At 34.3% G+C, this 14,341-nt stretch overlaps 2 protein-coding genes and 6 non-coding genes across 8 annotated transcripts; 3 read left to right on the forward strand and 5 right to left on the reverse strand.

Annotated features, from left to right (window-relative positions):
• Positions 1-906: 906 nt before the first annotated feature.
• igeg-2 (Ig-like domain-containing protein) lies at positions 907-3,192 on the reverse strand. Its single transcript, NM_077514.7, has 7 exons — positions 3,075-3,192; positions 2,743-2,890; positions 2,623-2,692; positions 1,964-2,112; positions 1,755-1,849; positions 1,385-1,535; positions 907-1,281 (listed from the first exon to the last, which is right to left on the reverse strand). Exons 1-7 carry the CDS (start codon positions 3,175-3,177, stop codon positions 1,203-1,205), a joined length of 795 nt encoding a protein of 264 aa, NP_509915.1. The 5' UTR covers positions 3,178-3,192; the 3' UTR covers positions 907-1,202.
• A 1,453-nt stretch (positions 3,193-4,645) lies between these two features.
• F48C5.8 lies at positions 4,646-4,790 on the forward strand. Its single transcript, NR_072125.1, has one exon. It is a non-coding gene; the product is annotated as an Unclassified non-coding RNA F48C5.8 (non-coding RNA).
• F48C5.3 lies at positions 4,648-4,792 on the reverse strand. Its single transcript, NR_072126.1, has one exon. It is a non-coding gene; the product is annotated as an Unclassified non-coding RNA F48C5.3 (non-coding RNA).
• A 59-nt stretch (positions 4,793-4,851) lies between these two features.
• F48C5.5 lies at positions 4,852-4,992 on the reverse strand. Its single transcript, NR_072127.1, has one exon. It is a non-coding gene; the product is annotated as an Unclassified non-coding RNA F48C5.5 (non-coding RNA).
• Positions 4,919-5,064, forward strand: F48C5.7. The gene has a single exon (NR_072128.1). It is a non-coding gene; the product is annotated as an Unclassified non-coding RNA F48C5.7 (non-coding RNA).
• A 1,782-nt stretch (positions 5,065-6,846) lies between these two features.
• On the forward strand, positions 6,847-6,918 carry F48C5.6. Its single transcript, NR_072129.1, has one exon. It is a non-coding gene; the product is annotated as an Unclassified non-coding RNA F48C5.6 (non-coding RNA).
• On the reverse strand, positions 6,847-6,918 carry F48C5.4. Its single transcript, NR_072130.1, has one exon. It is a non-coding gene; the product is annotated as an Unclassified non-coding RNA F48C5.4 (non-coding RNA).
• A 1,255-nt stretch (positions 6,919-8,173) lies between these two features.
• On the reverse strand, positions 8,174-10,752 carry F48C5.2 (Apple domain-containing protein). The gene is made up of 5 exons (NM_001381106.1): positions 10,629-10,752; positions 10,224-10,368; positions 10,094-10,173; positions 9,956-10,051; positions 8,174-8,731 (listed from the first exon to the last, which is right to left on the reverse strand). Exons 1-5 carry the CDS (start codon positions 10,681-10,683, stop codon positions 8,595-8,597), a joined length of 513 nt encoding a protein of 170 aa, NP_001367065.1. The 5' UTR covers positions 10,684-10,752; the 3' UTR covers positions 8,174-8,594.
• Between the last annotated feature and the right edge of the window lie 3,589 nt (positions 10,753-14,341).

Below are 14,341 nucleotides of genomic sequence, written 5' to 3' on the forward strand. Positions count from 1 at the left end.
AATGGCATTGCGGCAGATTTCAGAAAAATGGCATTGCGGCGGATTTCAGAAAAATGGCACTGCGGCGGATTTCAGAAAAATGGCACTGCGGCGGATTTCAGAAAAATGGCATTGCGGCGGATTTCAGAAAAATGGCATTGCGGCGGATTTTTGCAAAATGGCATTGCGGCGGATTTTAGAAAAATGGCATTGCGGCGGATTTCAGAAAAATGGCATTGCGGCGGATTTTAGAAAAATGGCATTGCGGCGGATTTTAGAAAAATGACATTGCGGCGGATTTTAGAAAAATGACATTGCGGCGGATTTTAGAAAAATGACATTGCGGCGAATTTTAGAAAAATGACATTGCGGCGGATTTTAGAAAAACGGCAGCTCATGTAAAAGAGCGCTTCATGTGTTACCATACTTTTGGCCCACCCTGTATTGTCTTTATTTTCAAAAAGAAAAAACTACAGACCCGTGCACATATAGGTTCAAAAAGTCTTTTTAAAAGCATTTTTTATAAAAATTGCATACAGAGCATTTTTTTCCACTTCGACGGCTTTAGAGGGGGGGCGCATTTATGCGGAAGGGTCTTGCCGTGCATTTAGTCATCATTTTTAGCAGTTTATGTGTAAAATTCGCGTAGATCACATGTAGATCACAAAATATTTATCTCATATTTCGTATTTCTGTTGCTTTTTCACAAATTAATTGTGATCTACGTGTGATCTCCTCGAGTTTTGAAAAGACATTGTTAAAAATGATGACTGAATGCGCTGCAAGACCCTTCCGCATAAATGCGCCCCCTTTAAAGTCGTAGAAGTGGAAAAAAATGCACTGTATAAATCGTTTTCTGATAATTACTACCTTATTTTTTTAGAGCTAAACTTTGCATTTTTTTATTACTTAACTCGGGTTCAAGCAGAAATTAGTATTAAACGTTTTATTTATGTAAAATCAAAACACACATAAAAACTGTATGTATAAAAATTCAGAAGGAAAGGGAGAACATTAAATAGGATAGCAATTATTATGAGTGAGGTTGAGATCAGAATAATTGAGGATGATGGGGGTCATAGAAAGCTTATCGTCTTGTCATTGCATTGATTTGATTGAATAAATGACTGTTTGCTTGTTTTTGTTTTGTTTTGACACAACAATTGAAATGATTAAACTATGATGAAAAGTTGGGAGAAAAAAATCTATTGGCAGTTTTCAAATTAGACCATATTGGCTATTGTGTCACCGTTCCTCTGTCCAGGCGGATGCTGATGGACTGGTGTATACTCTCCAGAGACCCTGAAATCAAATATTTCTTCCAGATTATTCATTTGAAATTCTAGTATATGTATAGAAATGTGTTTAAGGAGAAACTGCAAGATAGTATAGAAGAAAAACATACATTGGAGGTTTGCTGATGGTATTGTTGTTGTTAATAGTTGTCGTCGAGTACTTGGAGTAGTGGTGTGGATTACGCACTTTGAACTTGTAGAGACAATATGCCAAAAGTACGATAATAACGATGAACACGAGAAGCGTCACCACTGGGGGCCCTGGAGAAGGAAAACAGTTGATTTTCAAATTTGAAAAACTACAAAATAACATCAAACTGAAAAACACTCGGACTTCCCACTTCACAATTTCACAATTCGTTAGAATTTTGTTACTTTCACCGATTTCCGAGAAACACTTTTTGAAAATAGTGAAGAAGACAGGACAAGCTTATAGAAGTCTCCTAAATCTTATTTTGTTAGAAAGTTAAGAAGACATACAGTAAGCGCAGACTGGTGGAGTAACAACAGAGTCAACTCTGACCGGTGGTTCGGATATCATATCGCAAGCAGCTCCAGTCCATCCAACTTCGCAGCTGAAATAGGATATTTATATGAATATTTCGAATACCGGAAGCGTGGAAACATTGTTATTAGATGTCACGCCTTCCGCAAATTATACGCTTCCAGAAGAAAAACAACAAACTTACAGACAGCTGAAGTGTCCCGTTGAGGTCTCCACAAGGCATTGATCAGCATGTTTGCAGCTGGCCATTTCTTCTCCATAGCAATATCGGAATCCTTCTGGGAGAATGTGCTTCTTTTCGCCTTTCAATCTATACGATGCAGACATTCCGGGCTGAAAATTGATATGGGATGAAAAACTGAATAGGGAATTCAGAATATCAAAACAATGTGAAAGAGATGAAACACAATTTGGCAAATATATTATTGCTTTAAATATAGCATATTTTCAATATTTCATCATCAATTTGAAAAAATATAGTCCACAACGTTTGCTTTTTTTAGTCTGTTGTTTTTATGTTCCCACTCAACATAACTTCAATTATAATAAATTTTCATATCTAGATGTCTTTAATGTAACGTTCTAACTAAACTTGTGTTTCTCATATCAAACATTTTTGTCAGAAATCTTAATCCAATAAAAATTTTTTTGTTTGTGAAATACGTCATAAGGTACAGTACATTACAAATAAAGCAGCGATTCTACTGACCAGGGAATTCCTATCCCGTTTAAAATGTTCAAAACTCAAGGTACAGTATTCCCGTCATACCTCCCACGTGCAATCTACTTCTACCAGTATCCAATCTCTTGAGACATCAGAAACCAAGTTTCCGAGTAACTTACCGCTGAGCACTCATACACTCCATTGTCTTTGTCAGGAAGATAGTTGGTGATCTCAACGAACGATGCATCTCTGAAAATTAAAAAGAAACCAGTTTGCATTGTGTTGCGAGGATGACATACTTTTTAGTTTTCACGTACTCGGATTTGATTGGAGATCCTCCACGCAGCCACCGTAATGATGCAACTTTTCCGTTCGGATGTTCACATCTAATTAGTACACTAGACCCTTGTTCAACGCCGATGAGTGTGGTTCCCGTGTGTGTTCCTTCTTAAATTTATTATCATATATTGAAAACTTAGAGCAGTGACTTGTGGCTCATCAGCGTTTGTTTTTTTTAAGTCGTATTTATTGTGTTGCTAGAAAAAAATAAATTCCTGCTATGGAAAATATCTTAATTGTAACAATTGCAAGTCAAACACTAAAGAATAATAAAAGAAGATAAGTAACATACCTTGTAATCTTAAAATATGTTCTCCAGCATTTGTGACTTGTATTACTGCACAAAGGAATATAAAAATTTGAGCAATGCGATTAATTATAGATTGTCCGGACATGTTCTGATATATTCTGTAAAAGATTAATGTCTACAATGAACAGGAATGAGGGAGTGTCAAGGAAAAATGAGATGAAGAGGACATCAAGAAAATGAACGACTTCTTGTCAACTGGTTACATGGTATGGCAGACACACGACGTAATATTTGCTGCGAAAAACAACAAAAACTAGAAAAAAGGTGAAGAGACTGATAGACTTATGGTAATGTGGTCAACGCGTAGGCGCCATTTTGGTATGCCAATCGTGGAAATCAATTTCAAGCGAATTGTCATTCGCAGCGAGTTTCGAAATATTTCAACAAACAAAAACAAATGAACGCCGATGTTCTAAATTCTAGCTAGTTATTCGTAGAAAGTGGTTTCTTAAAAATAAAACCAATACATTAAAAAGTGATAAGCATCGTTGCCTTTTAATCGATGACTGGAATACCCCCTTCCTAAAATAGAAAGGAAAGCAATACTCTCGGCCTAGACAAACAATGAATAATCAGAGGAAAGAGGAGCATATTTCAAATATTTTGACTGCCAGCAGTTAGCTCGCGGAGTCTCAAAGTATAGTACTGATGTGAAAAATCATTCACATTTTATATAAAGGTTAACGGAAAAAAGACAAACACAAAAACTCCTACGTGGATAATCATGTTGTTTTCAGGGGGACCACTTGAAAATCGTGGAATGACAGTATGATATCATGTGCAAATAAAAAAAGATTGTATTGAAGCACTGAACACGCTCGGATGCCTATCGGAGATTGAGAGTTTTGATCTTATAACAAGATCAAACTTGCAGTGTACCAAAATGCTGTGATATCATTGTTTGGAAATGGTTCTGATATCATTAATTGAAAAAGGCACTACTACGCAAATGATTTTAGAATTTCAACTATTCTTCAATTCGACAGAAATCTGATTTTCAAAATATTTATTTTTAATCAATAATATAGAAAGTGAAAGAAAAAGAACTGCAACATAGGAAACTGAATAAAATTCTTTTTTTCGGCTCAAACAGTTTTTTTTCAAACCAACAGACATCAAACAGAACATCACCGTTTTATATATTTGAATCTTCACAGGTGACACATAAAGCGTATTTATGTGAAGGAAGAAACTTAAATTGTTATCATAAAACCCAGCCTGAATGTGTTATAGTTAGAGTTATTGTCAGAAATGTCGTATCAACAAAATATCGAATTTCCCTTTTATCAGTTGCAAGAGGACTGAAAACGAAAAGGTTGATTGAACCTTGAGCGACCAACCTCACTGAAAATTTGGGAACAAGATCAGTGCGAAGTGATATGATATCACTTGTAATGCATGGTCTTCGTGTGTGCTTTCACGAGGGCGGACACCGCCCTATTGTGCCTAGCATTAGAAAAAAAAGAAGAAAAATCGAGCAAACAGTTGCATCTACGTAGGTCGAGAGCTGTTGCGAAAGTTGACAGCTTTTCAAATTTGGAGTCTAGTGGCGAGAGAGGTGTGAAAACTCTCTCGAGGTACATTGGGTTTGCAGGATCACCCCACCCACGCGTTCGGTTTTTGTTTTCTGTTTGATTGCTTGTGTTTATTCTCATCAAACCATAGCAAAAGTAAACCAAGCAAATACTGAAAAAACATGGGTTTTTAGAAAAAAAATAACAATGAGGATATCACAACCAGAAGGCAAATTTTTACTAATCATCTTCTTTTCAAAAGTTTCTGCGCAAAAAGGATATAAATTAAACCCCCGGGGCAGCAATAGCAGCACTAATCAAACTAAGATTTATGTTCTCAACGGACAATCTGATCTGAGTTTGAGAAATCAAAAATATTTGACTCGTAAATGCAATCCACATTTTTCTTGTTATATGGTGACGTGGGACACGCTGTATTGACCAGGATTTATGACAGGTCGGGGCGGGCGTAGGCAAAGATGACTCTGAATGACTCAGACGTTTTCCACGAACTTCAATTCAATTCTACGCAATTCTATGCAAATATTTCCCACTAAAATTTTATTCGCCTTTTTATTCAAAAAGTAAATCTTGAAAAGGTCATATTTCGCATCACAAAAAACTATGTGATATCTAGTCTTGGACTGTACAAAATTGACTATTTTTTATTCGTGTTTTTAATACTGCAATTAAAATCAACAAACATTTTAGAAAAGTATTTTGATTTACTATGGTTTTCCGTTATCAAAGATAATAGCCAGAAGATATGAAGTAAAATTTAGAGCCATGTAGTAATCTTTAGAAAAATTTAAACAACTCACTTAAACCAACTGCAACCCAAAACCGGAACATCTGTTGTAGCTGTACCACAACATGTTTATACAATTTCTTAAATGTAACACATAAATTTTTTTGTATTGCAAGCTTAAGAACAGACGTTTTTTTTTTTTTTTCTCAGCCTAGTAATGAAAATAGTACTAGAATGGTTATAACGTGTTGACCATTGTGCAATTTATTCCATTAAAACATTTTGAGGTACAGCTAATGCACAAGTACCCAAAAACCTACTGAGAATCAAGTCATTGAGTTTAAACGTTTAAATCTTTGGTTTTTTTTAAACATGAATTATTATGAAAAATATTCGAATATTCAAAAGTCAATTTTGCCAAAGTATGTAAAACTCCTGAATAGAAAATATTAGGTTCAATTTGCTTGCAGTCAAAGATTAACACTGTTCTGCATGAACAAACAAATCCTTGGGTCTGAATGGTTTGAAATGCAAAACCAGTAAGCATAAAAACACTGTGATTGGGTACGTAAGAATTTATTTTCAAATATGATTTTTGAGGGTTTTACCTAGTAACAGTACCCTAAAATTTTCATTGTATTTCAAATCTTGAAACGTAATTTTTATTTGTGCTACTTTGAAGCTTAAAATAAAAATTGGTGTTGAATATATTTTCACGTGTTGATTTAAAAGAAAAATTTGAAAAATAACCAAATAAACACATTTTAGGGTACAAATACTACACATGTATCAATTTTGGTTGCGAAAACAGTCAAACATTATTAGATGAATAGGTTTCCCCAAATTTCGCTTAACTCTTAATAATCTTTAAGTTTATCCATAGTTTTAAGTAGGTATTTTAATATCTATGAGCTATTAAAAAAAGTCCATAATCTCAAAATCATTTAGATACTACACCAATTCAATAATACATATAACAACCTCAGTGCAATATTTGTAAAAATCAAGAATCGTAACAGTCTTTAAAAGACAAAGTCTTATTGATAAACGAGAGGTGTCATAAATCTCACGTGAAGGGTAAAGAAGGGAACTAGAAGGCGATACTAAAACCCTAATGTGTGATGATCTTCACATCAAAAGCCATTGTTTCAAAATTCTTCGGCCAAACTGCGTCATTGTACGAAATTTATTGCAATTCTGTATCTTTAATGACTTTATTCTAGTCCACTTCTTGGTCCGATGGCGATGCCAGAACATGCCCCTGTTCTGATATCATTTCGGCCTGCCCAATAAGATCAAATATCTACACATCTGGACAAATAAGTTCCTGAAACTGGACAATGACGTTATTAATTGATAATAAGGGTTGAAAGATTAGTAGATAGATATCAGATTAGTACATGACGTGATTTTTTGTAACCGCTGTTTTTTGTGAAGCGCGCGTGTGTGTTAGAAACTGTTACAATGAATAACGAGCAAAAGACAAGGTAAAGAGACATGGTGGCCTCTGCTTTGGAACTTTTGTTTCAGGTGTTTCGTTTCCTCGGCTTTGGTAGCGCATGCTGTTATATTGTCTGGCTTCTAGAGATACTTTTATACGATCTATGTTATCAATGATAACATAATACTGTTCAAAAGCAAGAAACCTAGAGCCTCATACTCACGTCAACTTGATATCAATCATTAATCACTCTTCTTAGTCCATGACTCAAATATCATCATAATCATTTGTCAATGAAATCTCTGCTTTGACGGTAGTTGTCAGCGACAGTGTAAATGAAAATGAAGAACGGCCAAATAATGATAATATTGCGAAATGTTTGTATTCAAAATATATTTTCAGGACTTTATATAGATTTCCGTGCTCCGTTTTCTGGATAACTGGAATAATGATGAAAAAACAGACTTCTTCAGGATAAAAACACTTGACATCAGCTGGTTCATTAAATATAAGATTTGATATCAAAATACTCACTAACAGGGAGCCAGGTCAACAGACCACTTGAAAACTGAGCCATTGGTGATGGGAAAATCATGTCCCCACTGTACTTGCTCCAGGAAAATGAAATAAATTGACAGGGTGGATTTCAGCATAAAATTGAACGATTACGCTTTTCCTGAAAACTTAAAAGAAACCGAAATTTCTGACCACTTTTTAAGATCGATAATCTGTTATTAAGCGATATTTTCAAACTACCCGAAAGAATTTTACCAAAAATTGTGCAAGTTTGTGTATACCAAGAAATGATTTTTTGTGCAGGTGTGTGTTTTTTTTGTGACTTTTGTAAGCTACCAAAAGAACATTTTGTGATCTAGAAGTTGCTAGAGTCGGTTAATATTTATAAGTTGAAAACCATGAACTGTGAAAACAAAAAAAAGTTTAATGCAAAAAATAATTAAGTTAAAATTGCTCGCGATATTGTGTTTTTAATGCAAAGTACACCAAATCACACCTTGTTCAAATTTCATCTTTCTCCGGATTTTTGCAAAAAACTTACTCAAAAAATTTTTAAAAGCTTAAAAAGAACAGTGTAATGCCAGATTCTCCAAGAGACTGTGCAATTTTAATAGTTCTGCCAAAATGTACAATAGGATTCAGGAAAACCTGATATTAAAAGTACATTAATTTTTAAATTTAAACTATTTAATTTTCAAAAAAAAACGTTGAAAATCTTTATCACAGCTTCTTTTGTGAAGTTTCTAAATTTGATCTTCAATTTTTTTACCTGAAAAGTTGAATCTTTTGAAAATCTTACTGTTTTTGCTTTTTGTTAAATTTGAAGTTTTGCATATTCAAACTAATTGATAGAAACAGTAATAATTCTTCTCCTGTTTTCTTTATTAAAACAAATGTGACCAAAGTTCATATAAAGACAAAAAACACGAAGTATGAAAATGTAACAGAGATCGGAAAAAAGTATTGTTTCATCTTACAATTTGCAGAAAATAGAGAAAATCAGTTTTGATTTTGTTTGGTTTAGGTTTTTTTGGCAATTGGAGGATCTTTAAAATAACATAGTAGAAGAAATATAAATATCGATTTTTCATAATCTGATGAGGTTTTTTGAACTGTGCATTTTAGGTTTGCGTTGTTGAGAGTGACGGATAAAAAAACGATAAAGATAGAAAGGAGCTTTTCCTTTGTGTCGTATGTACTAACTTCTACAAATATAATATTAAAGCAAGCATAAAGTTTGTCAACGGGCAGAGGATAATAAGAAGTAAATTTCAGATTATAGTTTAACCTTGAGCAGGGTTAATTTCCGATGTACATCCATATTCGTAACTTAGACTTTTGATTCTCATTGTACAAACACATTCTCCGCTTCGAATCATTTGATCATGGTTTGGTGGTCCCCAAGAGAACACTTGATAAGCTGTAAACACAGAACTGAGATTATGGGAACGGAAGTGAAACGTTTATCATCAAGTGTCTAATTCGGGCATGACTTTCTTTTTTTTTTCTAATGTAACTTTCACCAAAAAAGTCGCTGATTTATCACTTCTAGGAAAGCATTGATAAATCGTAGTGTATCATATTTGGCACTTTATCTTTCGTGTTTTCCCGTTTATTTCCACTTTTCCTCGTCTCCTCCTACCACTTAACAATTTTAAATGTTGCCATCAATAATCAACGTGTTGATTTGATCAGATTAAATAAAACACATGAATGTGGGGGAAAAGTGGTAGTATGTGAGGAAAAGAATGAACCAACCAAAAAGGCCTCAATTAGAATGGAGGTCTCTGTCTTTTAGAGGAAAAATGAATGGTGAGACAGGTTTTCTGAAACGCAACGACCATCGGAAGTTTACTTTCGCGTGCGCCCGAATTGCCTTTTATGAGATCAGCCAACGATGACAAACCACTTTTTCGCGTCTGTTTTGAAATGCGTGTCAGAAAGAAATAAAACAATAAAGAAAAAGACCAAGTGAATCCCAAATTTTTTACATTTCGGTTAATTTGACTTTTTGAACACATATTGATCATTTTCTGTTCTATGTAATGCTTCAAAAATGAATGTGAACTAGAAACGATGTTCGTAATATAAAAAAAATACTAGAAACATTTTAACATTATTCAAAGCTGTGTTTCCAATAAACAAAAAATATATATTTGCGAAAAATTGACTAATTATTTTTTGAGGTTGTACAAAAGGCATGAAAGGTTATTTTTTAATTTATGATTTCGGCTTTTTGAAACTAAAAAGTTTCTGAAAAATTTTCAAAACTTTGAGTTTGCCTTGATAATTAAAGAAAAGGTATTCCTTTTAAAAATTATTAATATAACAGTTGTTATAAAAATGTTGCTACTATGTTGTAGGTGTACAAATTCTGTTTTGGCTACTTGACATTTATAGAAAAAATAGCGGTTAAGTGAGCCAAACGTATTATTTTGTAAAAATGTAAATTTAATGAGAGTTGACTACTATGACTATGAATTTTTCAACTTGGTTTACTACTACTTCTTGATAAAATTACGCAAATATCGAGCAGGTCTAGATAGAAGTGACCCAACCATTTTTTAAATGTTAAGTTTTTAAATACGGCAATATTCCGCTAACTAACTTTTTAAATTGAGAATTTATGAATAATTTGACTCACCAGTGCAATATTGTCTGCATTCTTCTTCTGATCGTAATTCTACCCGATTCGTTTGGTCTCCAAGAATTTTGACGTTTTTCAAAGTGACTCCTTTTCCTGGCAGAAATCATATCATATTGTTTGATCATTATCACTTACCGTATCGTGAGTTTGGCTTCAATCCACTAGTCTTCGAAAAGTCTTCCGTCGAGAATCCAATGGCGTTTTTCAAGTAGCACCTGACAAATGAAAACCGCAACATTAGGTTTTTGAAAATCGAATCTCTAACCTTTTTTTAACCGTGTCATACGTGTACGCAATGCAGCAGCTGCTAGATGAGCATTGCACACAACATTGCGTAATATCATCCGTCTGAAATTCGTCTACCGTACCACCGTTCAGCATAACATTTGGCAGAAAGAGGCACGATTGAACTGAAGAAAAGTATTTGTGAACTATTTAAAGGACACTAGTGATTCGATAAATTTTGATCGTCGTTGAGCTCTTTAGTTCGCAAGATTTTTGCTCGATGTTGAGAGGATCATTTAAACGTTAAGCGCTTTTTGATAGCAATGGCAATAAAGTCTGTTGTAAAAGTTATGTTCGAAAGAAACATAAAATCGACAAACAGATGCCTACCCGTCGGGTCTATGAAGAAAACACAGAAATTTGCACAAGAAACAGAAGCACTTACTAGATGCAGCTCCAACATGCATCATCATGAGTCCAAAAACAGTTGTGGCAATCATTTTCTAGAGTTGATGATTAGTGTGCCCAAATCCGCAATAGCGAAGTATTACTTACTCATACGGCAAGCTGGAATAATGCGTTTGACAATGAAGATGATAAGAGGAAGTTTATAAATGGAAGGACCAAACGAAAGTTAGACTAGCTGAGTAACGATCTCAAATAGGATTCGAACAACGACTAGGCGGCACGGCACACCGGAAACGAATCGCAGACTAGACTTCAGAAAACAAGAGGAGAGGGTTAATGGAGAAGAGATAGAGAGAATTTGTGTGGAAGACATTTGAGGGAGAAGGTGGTAGTTGGGAAAAAAGAAAAGAGAGGGAAGGAACTGTTTAATTAGAAAATTACGGTCATTTGGCGCACGGGGTACCTCATTCATTTCTATGGGAAAATGACAAGAAGGTGAGGGTTATGGGGCACGCATTTTGCGTTTAGCGTCTTTGTCGTCCCCGTCGTCAATGGGGATCTACCCCCGACTTGAAGCAACGAAGACTGAGACTACTTTGTGAACAGAAATCAGACAGCAAAAGACTACGAGAGGCATTTACTTAGCATCTGTTCAGGTTTCGGTCGTAATCGGATACGAGTTTTCGGAAAACTGCTCTCCTTTCTTTTCATCTCTAACCGCCGCAACGAAACGTCGTTATCAGACGTTTTCAGTTATGATAATGGGCAAGAAGAGCAGAACTGTCCATTTTCTTAAGTTATGTAATCTGTTATTCAATGAAAGGAATTTATGATTTGAAAGCATAGATTAACATTTTTTCCATAATACAATCTTTCGAATTTCAAACAAAAATCAGGTAAGCTTTAAAAACTCACTAACATGCTTACTTTGTTTCGTTTTCATTGTTAATGATTTTAGTTTGACAACGAAGGAGAAACTTTGATTTTTTTTTTCAATTTTTACTCATTATCTTCAAAAATTGTTTGGAAATGTAAACACCCTCAAAAAAAAACAGCAGTTTTTATAGTTTGATATTTACCAGTATGATTTTCCCTAACTTTAGCACAGAATTGTATTCTTGATTAAAAAACTGGCTAGATTTCGGAAATCTTTTGCTTAAGCCGCAACCAAGTTGCATTTAGCTTTGCAAATATTTTCTTTTTTTTTGTGTCGTTTAGAACTTGCCCTAAACATTACCTTACCCTAGACTTCTAGACAAATCTGCTGCAACTACAGTTTGGCAATCCAAATGTTCAGTATTTCGGAAATTCAGCAATTGCCAAAAATGGCGGATTGGCAAAGATTTTCGATTGCCATAAAACGAGATAATTATTCTTGTTAAAAAACTCACAATTTACCTTAATTGTCGCAAACATTTAGGCGACAAAATTATAATTCGAAATTTCGTTTTCCACAACGTTTCCGTTTGCCTGCTCTCACACTTCTTAAATCAATTTTGCAATTATCCGATGTCGCAACAAAAATATTTGTAAGAAATGCAGATCAAGATTTCAAATGGTGCGATTTAAGTTTTATCGGTTCAACTTTTATGGTGGTTCATTTGATGATTCAAACCAATTATTATGATTTAAATTTTGACATGCAGTCCTGTGGGTAAACTAATATTATTCCTGTGTTCTTTAAAAAATTGACAAAAGAGGTTGGGCAAAAGTATTTCCTAATTTTAGTTTTGGACGTTATCCAACCTTTGAGAAATTTATTTGACGTTAGCCGTGAGCCGATTTCGGCGGATGTTAGCCAAAATTACCGGACGGCAAGTTAGGGTGGTTTTTTACTAAGTACATATTGGCAAGAGTAACAAAAAACTCATAATACCGAGATGACCAAATGAACAGAGAAAAACTGAATAAGATCAGTGTTTTTAACCATTTTTCCACTAGAGTTACTCCGCCTTTAATGAAGTTATTTGTTGCACAGTGCATTGCATTTGCTTATCGTTAAAAAAAACAATTATTATTGATGAATTGTCTGAGAACAATACAGAGGGTTGAAAGTCTGAACTGGGAAACATAAAAAACTTTAAATATTGAAACTATGTTGGAAGAGAAGAACGTAATCAAGTTTTCATCAAAAATGCACGTTTTTTGAATGACACGTTCTTGTGTTCGCAACATTTGTTTTTGAACAGTATAACGGAAATGTCATTTCCTTAGTTGAGAAGGTTCGGAAATGCGTAACAAAGCAGAGAGCAAGGAAACTTCAAAGACCATCGTCATTCCAGAAGTGGGAGACTTCGAGATAAATGCTAACGTCATATTCCTTTTCCGCATCAAGCTCACAATCAAAATACTAGAACTTTTCATTTTGTCTAAGCATTTACCCAACGTCATTGAGAGTGAGGAAGAAGACGATTGAACAATATGTGAAAATAAGGATTGAAGTGGAGAAGAAGGCACTGCAGCACAGGAATGGCGCGATGACTTCGTCGCTTTTTATATTGGGAATACTTGTAGGATGTTTACTAAAACGGGGCAAAAACGGAGGAAGAGGAGGATGAGAATCGAAAATAAACGTAGTTTGATGAGAAAAGTTGCGAGTTGTCAGAACGATCTTGTCAACCTTTGAGTCAATTTTCGGGTTAAGCGTGGGCTCATTAGGAAGTTCACTTGTCTAACAAGTCTAAACGTGAGCGACACATCAAAATGTATCGGAAACGAGGTAAAACATGACTTTTAGTTGTATTCAATCTGACAACTAGCAGGTATTATAGAAAGAATGATGCGAGATCAAATCACTTCCGAACCCACATAAATATGCAGTGTTTTAGAAAATAGTGACGCGAGTCATTCTAGATTTGAGTTAGCAACTTGCTTCAATTGCCAAACTTCAGAAACTTTACAAGAACAAAAAAAATTTAATTAGACAATATTTAATCAGACCACGTTTATTAAAGTGAGAAATACTTAGACCTTTCTCAGGAAGATCTTCAGTTCTTTTATTCTATATTCTTGTTGTTGAAAACTAATTAAAACGGCTTAAGACAAAACTGTCACAAATAACATGTACTAAAATAATGACTTTTAACATGATCTAGAATATAATTAGTGGCATAATTAACGAAACATCAATAAAATACTATCAGTTGTTCAAATCTGCATTATTATAATGTTGGACTAAAAATTGCCACTACGGTCTGCTAACAAAACCAAACATGTTCCTGACTTTTCACATTTTTAATTGAAAAATATTTCAACTGAAATACGTACATGAAGAATTAAAAGATAATGCGAGTCACGGAATAAAGTTTACATATTTTTTAGCTGTTATAAACATTCATTCAAAAATTTATCAAGGTTATGACAGTAATTGAACCTTTTTTTAGATCAATGTAGTCTGAAGGCAATATTTGTATAATGCTCTTGACTGCCAGGAAAGTTGGCGTTTATCGAGTCACCCAGACGGAAGCCGCCATAATTTTTGCATTTTCCGCTAGAAGGAACAATCATAATGTATTTAAGTGAAATGGAGAACACTGATCTCTTCAACCAAAGTACATTAAAGTCTTTTTAGACCGCACAGTGTGGAAAATGAATAAACACGAGAAGCAAAAAGAATTCAGAAATTTCGAAAGATACAAAGATACCGAAAGATACAAGATGAAAGAAAGATCCTAGTGTGTTGTTATGAAGAACTTTTGAGGAAGTTTAGTAATTTCTGAAAAAAATTCAGAGCTAAAAAAATCAGTAGGC

The sequence above is a fragment of the Caenorhabditis elegans genome, chromosome X, assembly GCF_000002985.6.
Source record: "Caenorhabditis elegans chromosome X".
In the NCBI taxonomy this organism is placed as follows: domain Eukaryota; kingdom Metazoa; phylum Nematoda; class Chromadorea; order Rhabditida; family Rhabditidae; genus Caenorhabditis; species Caenorhabditis elegans.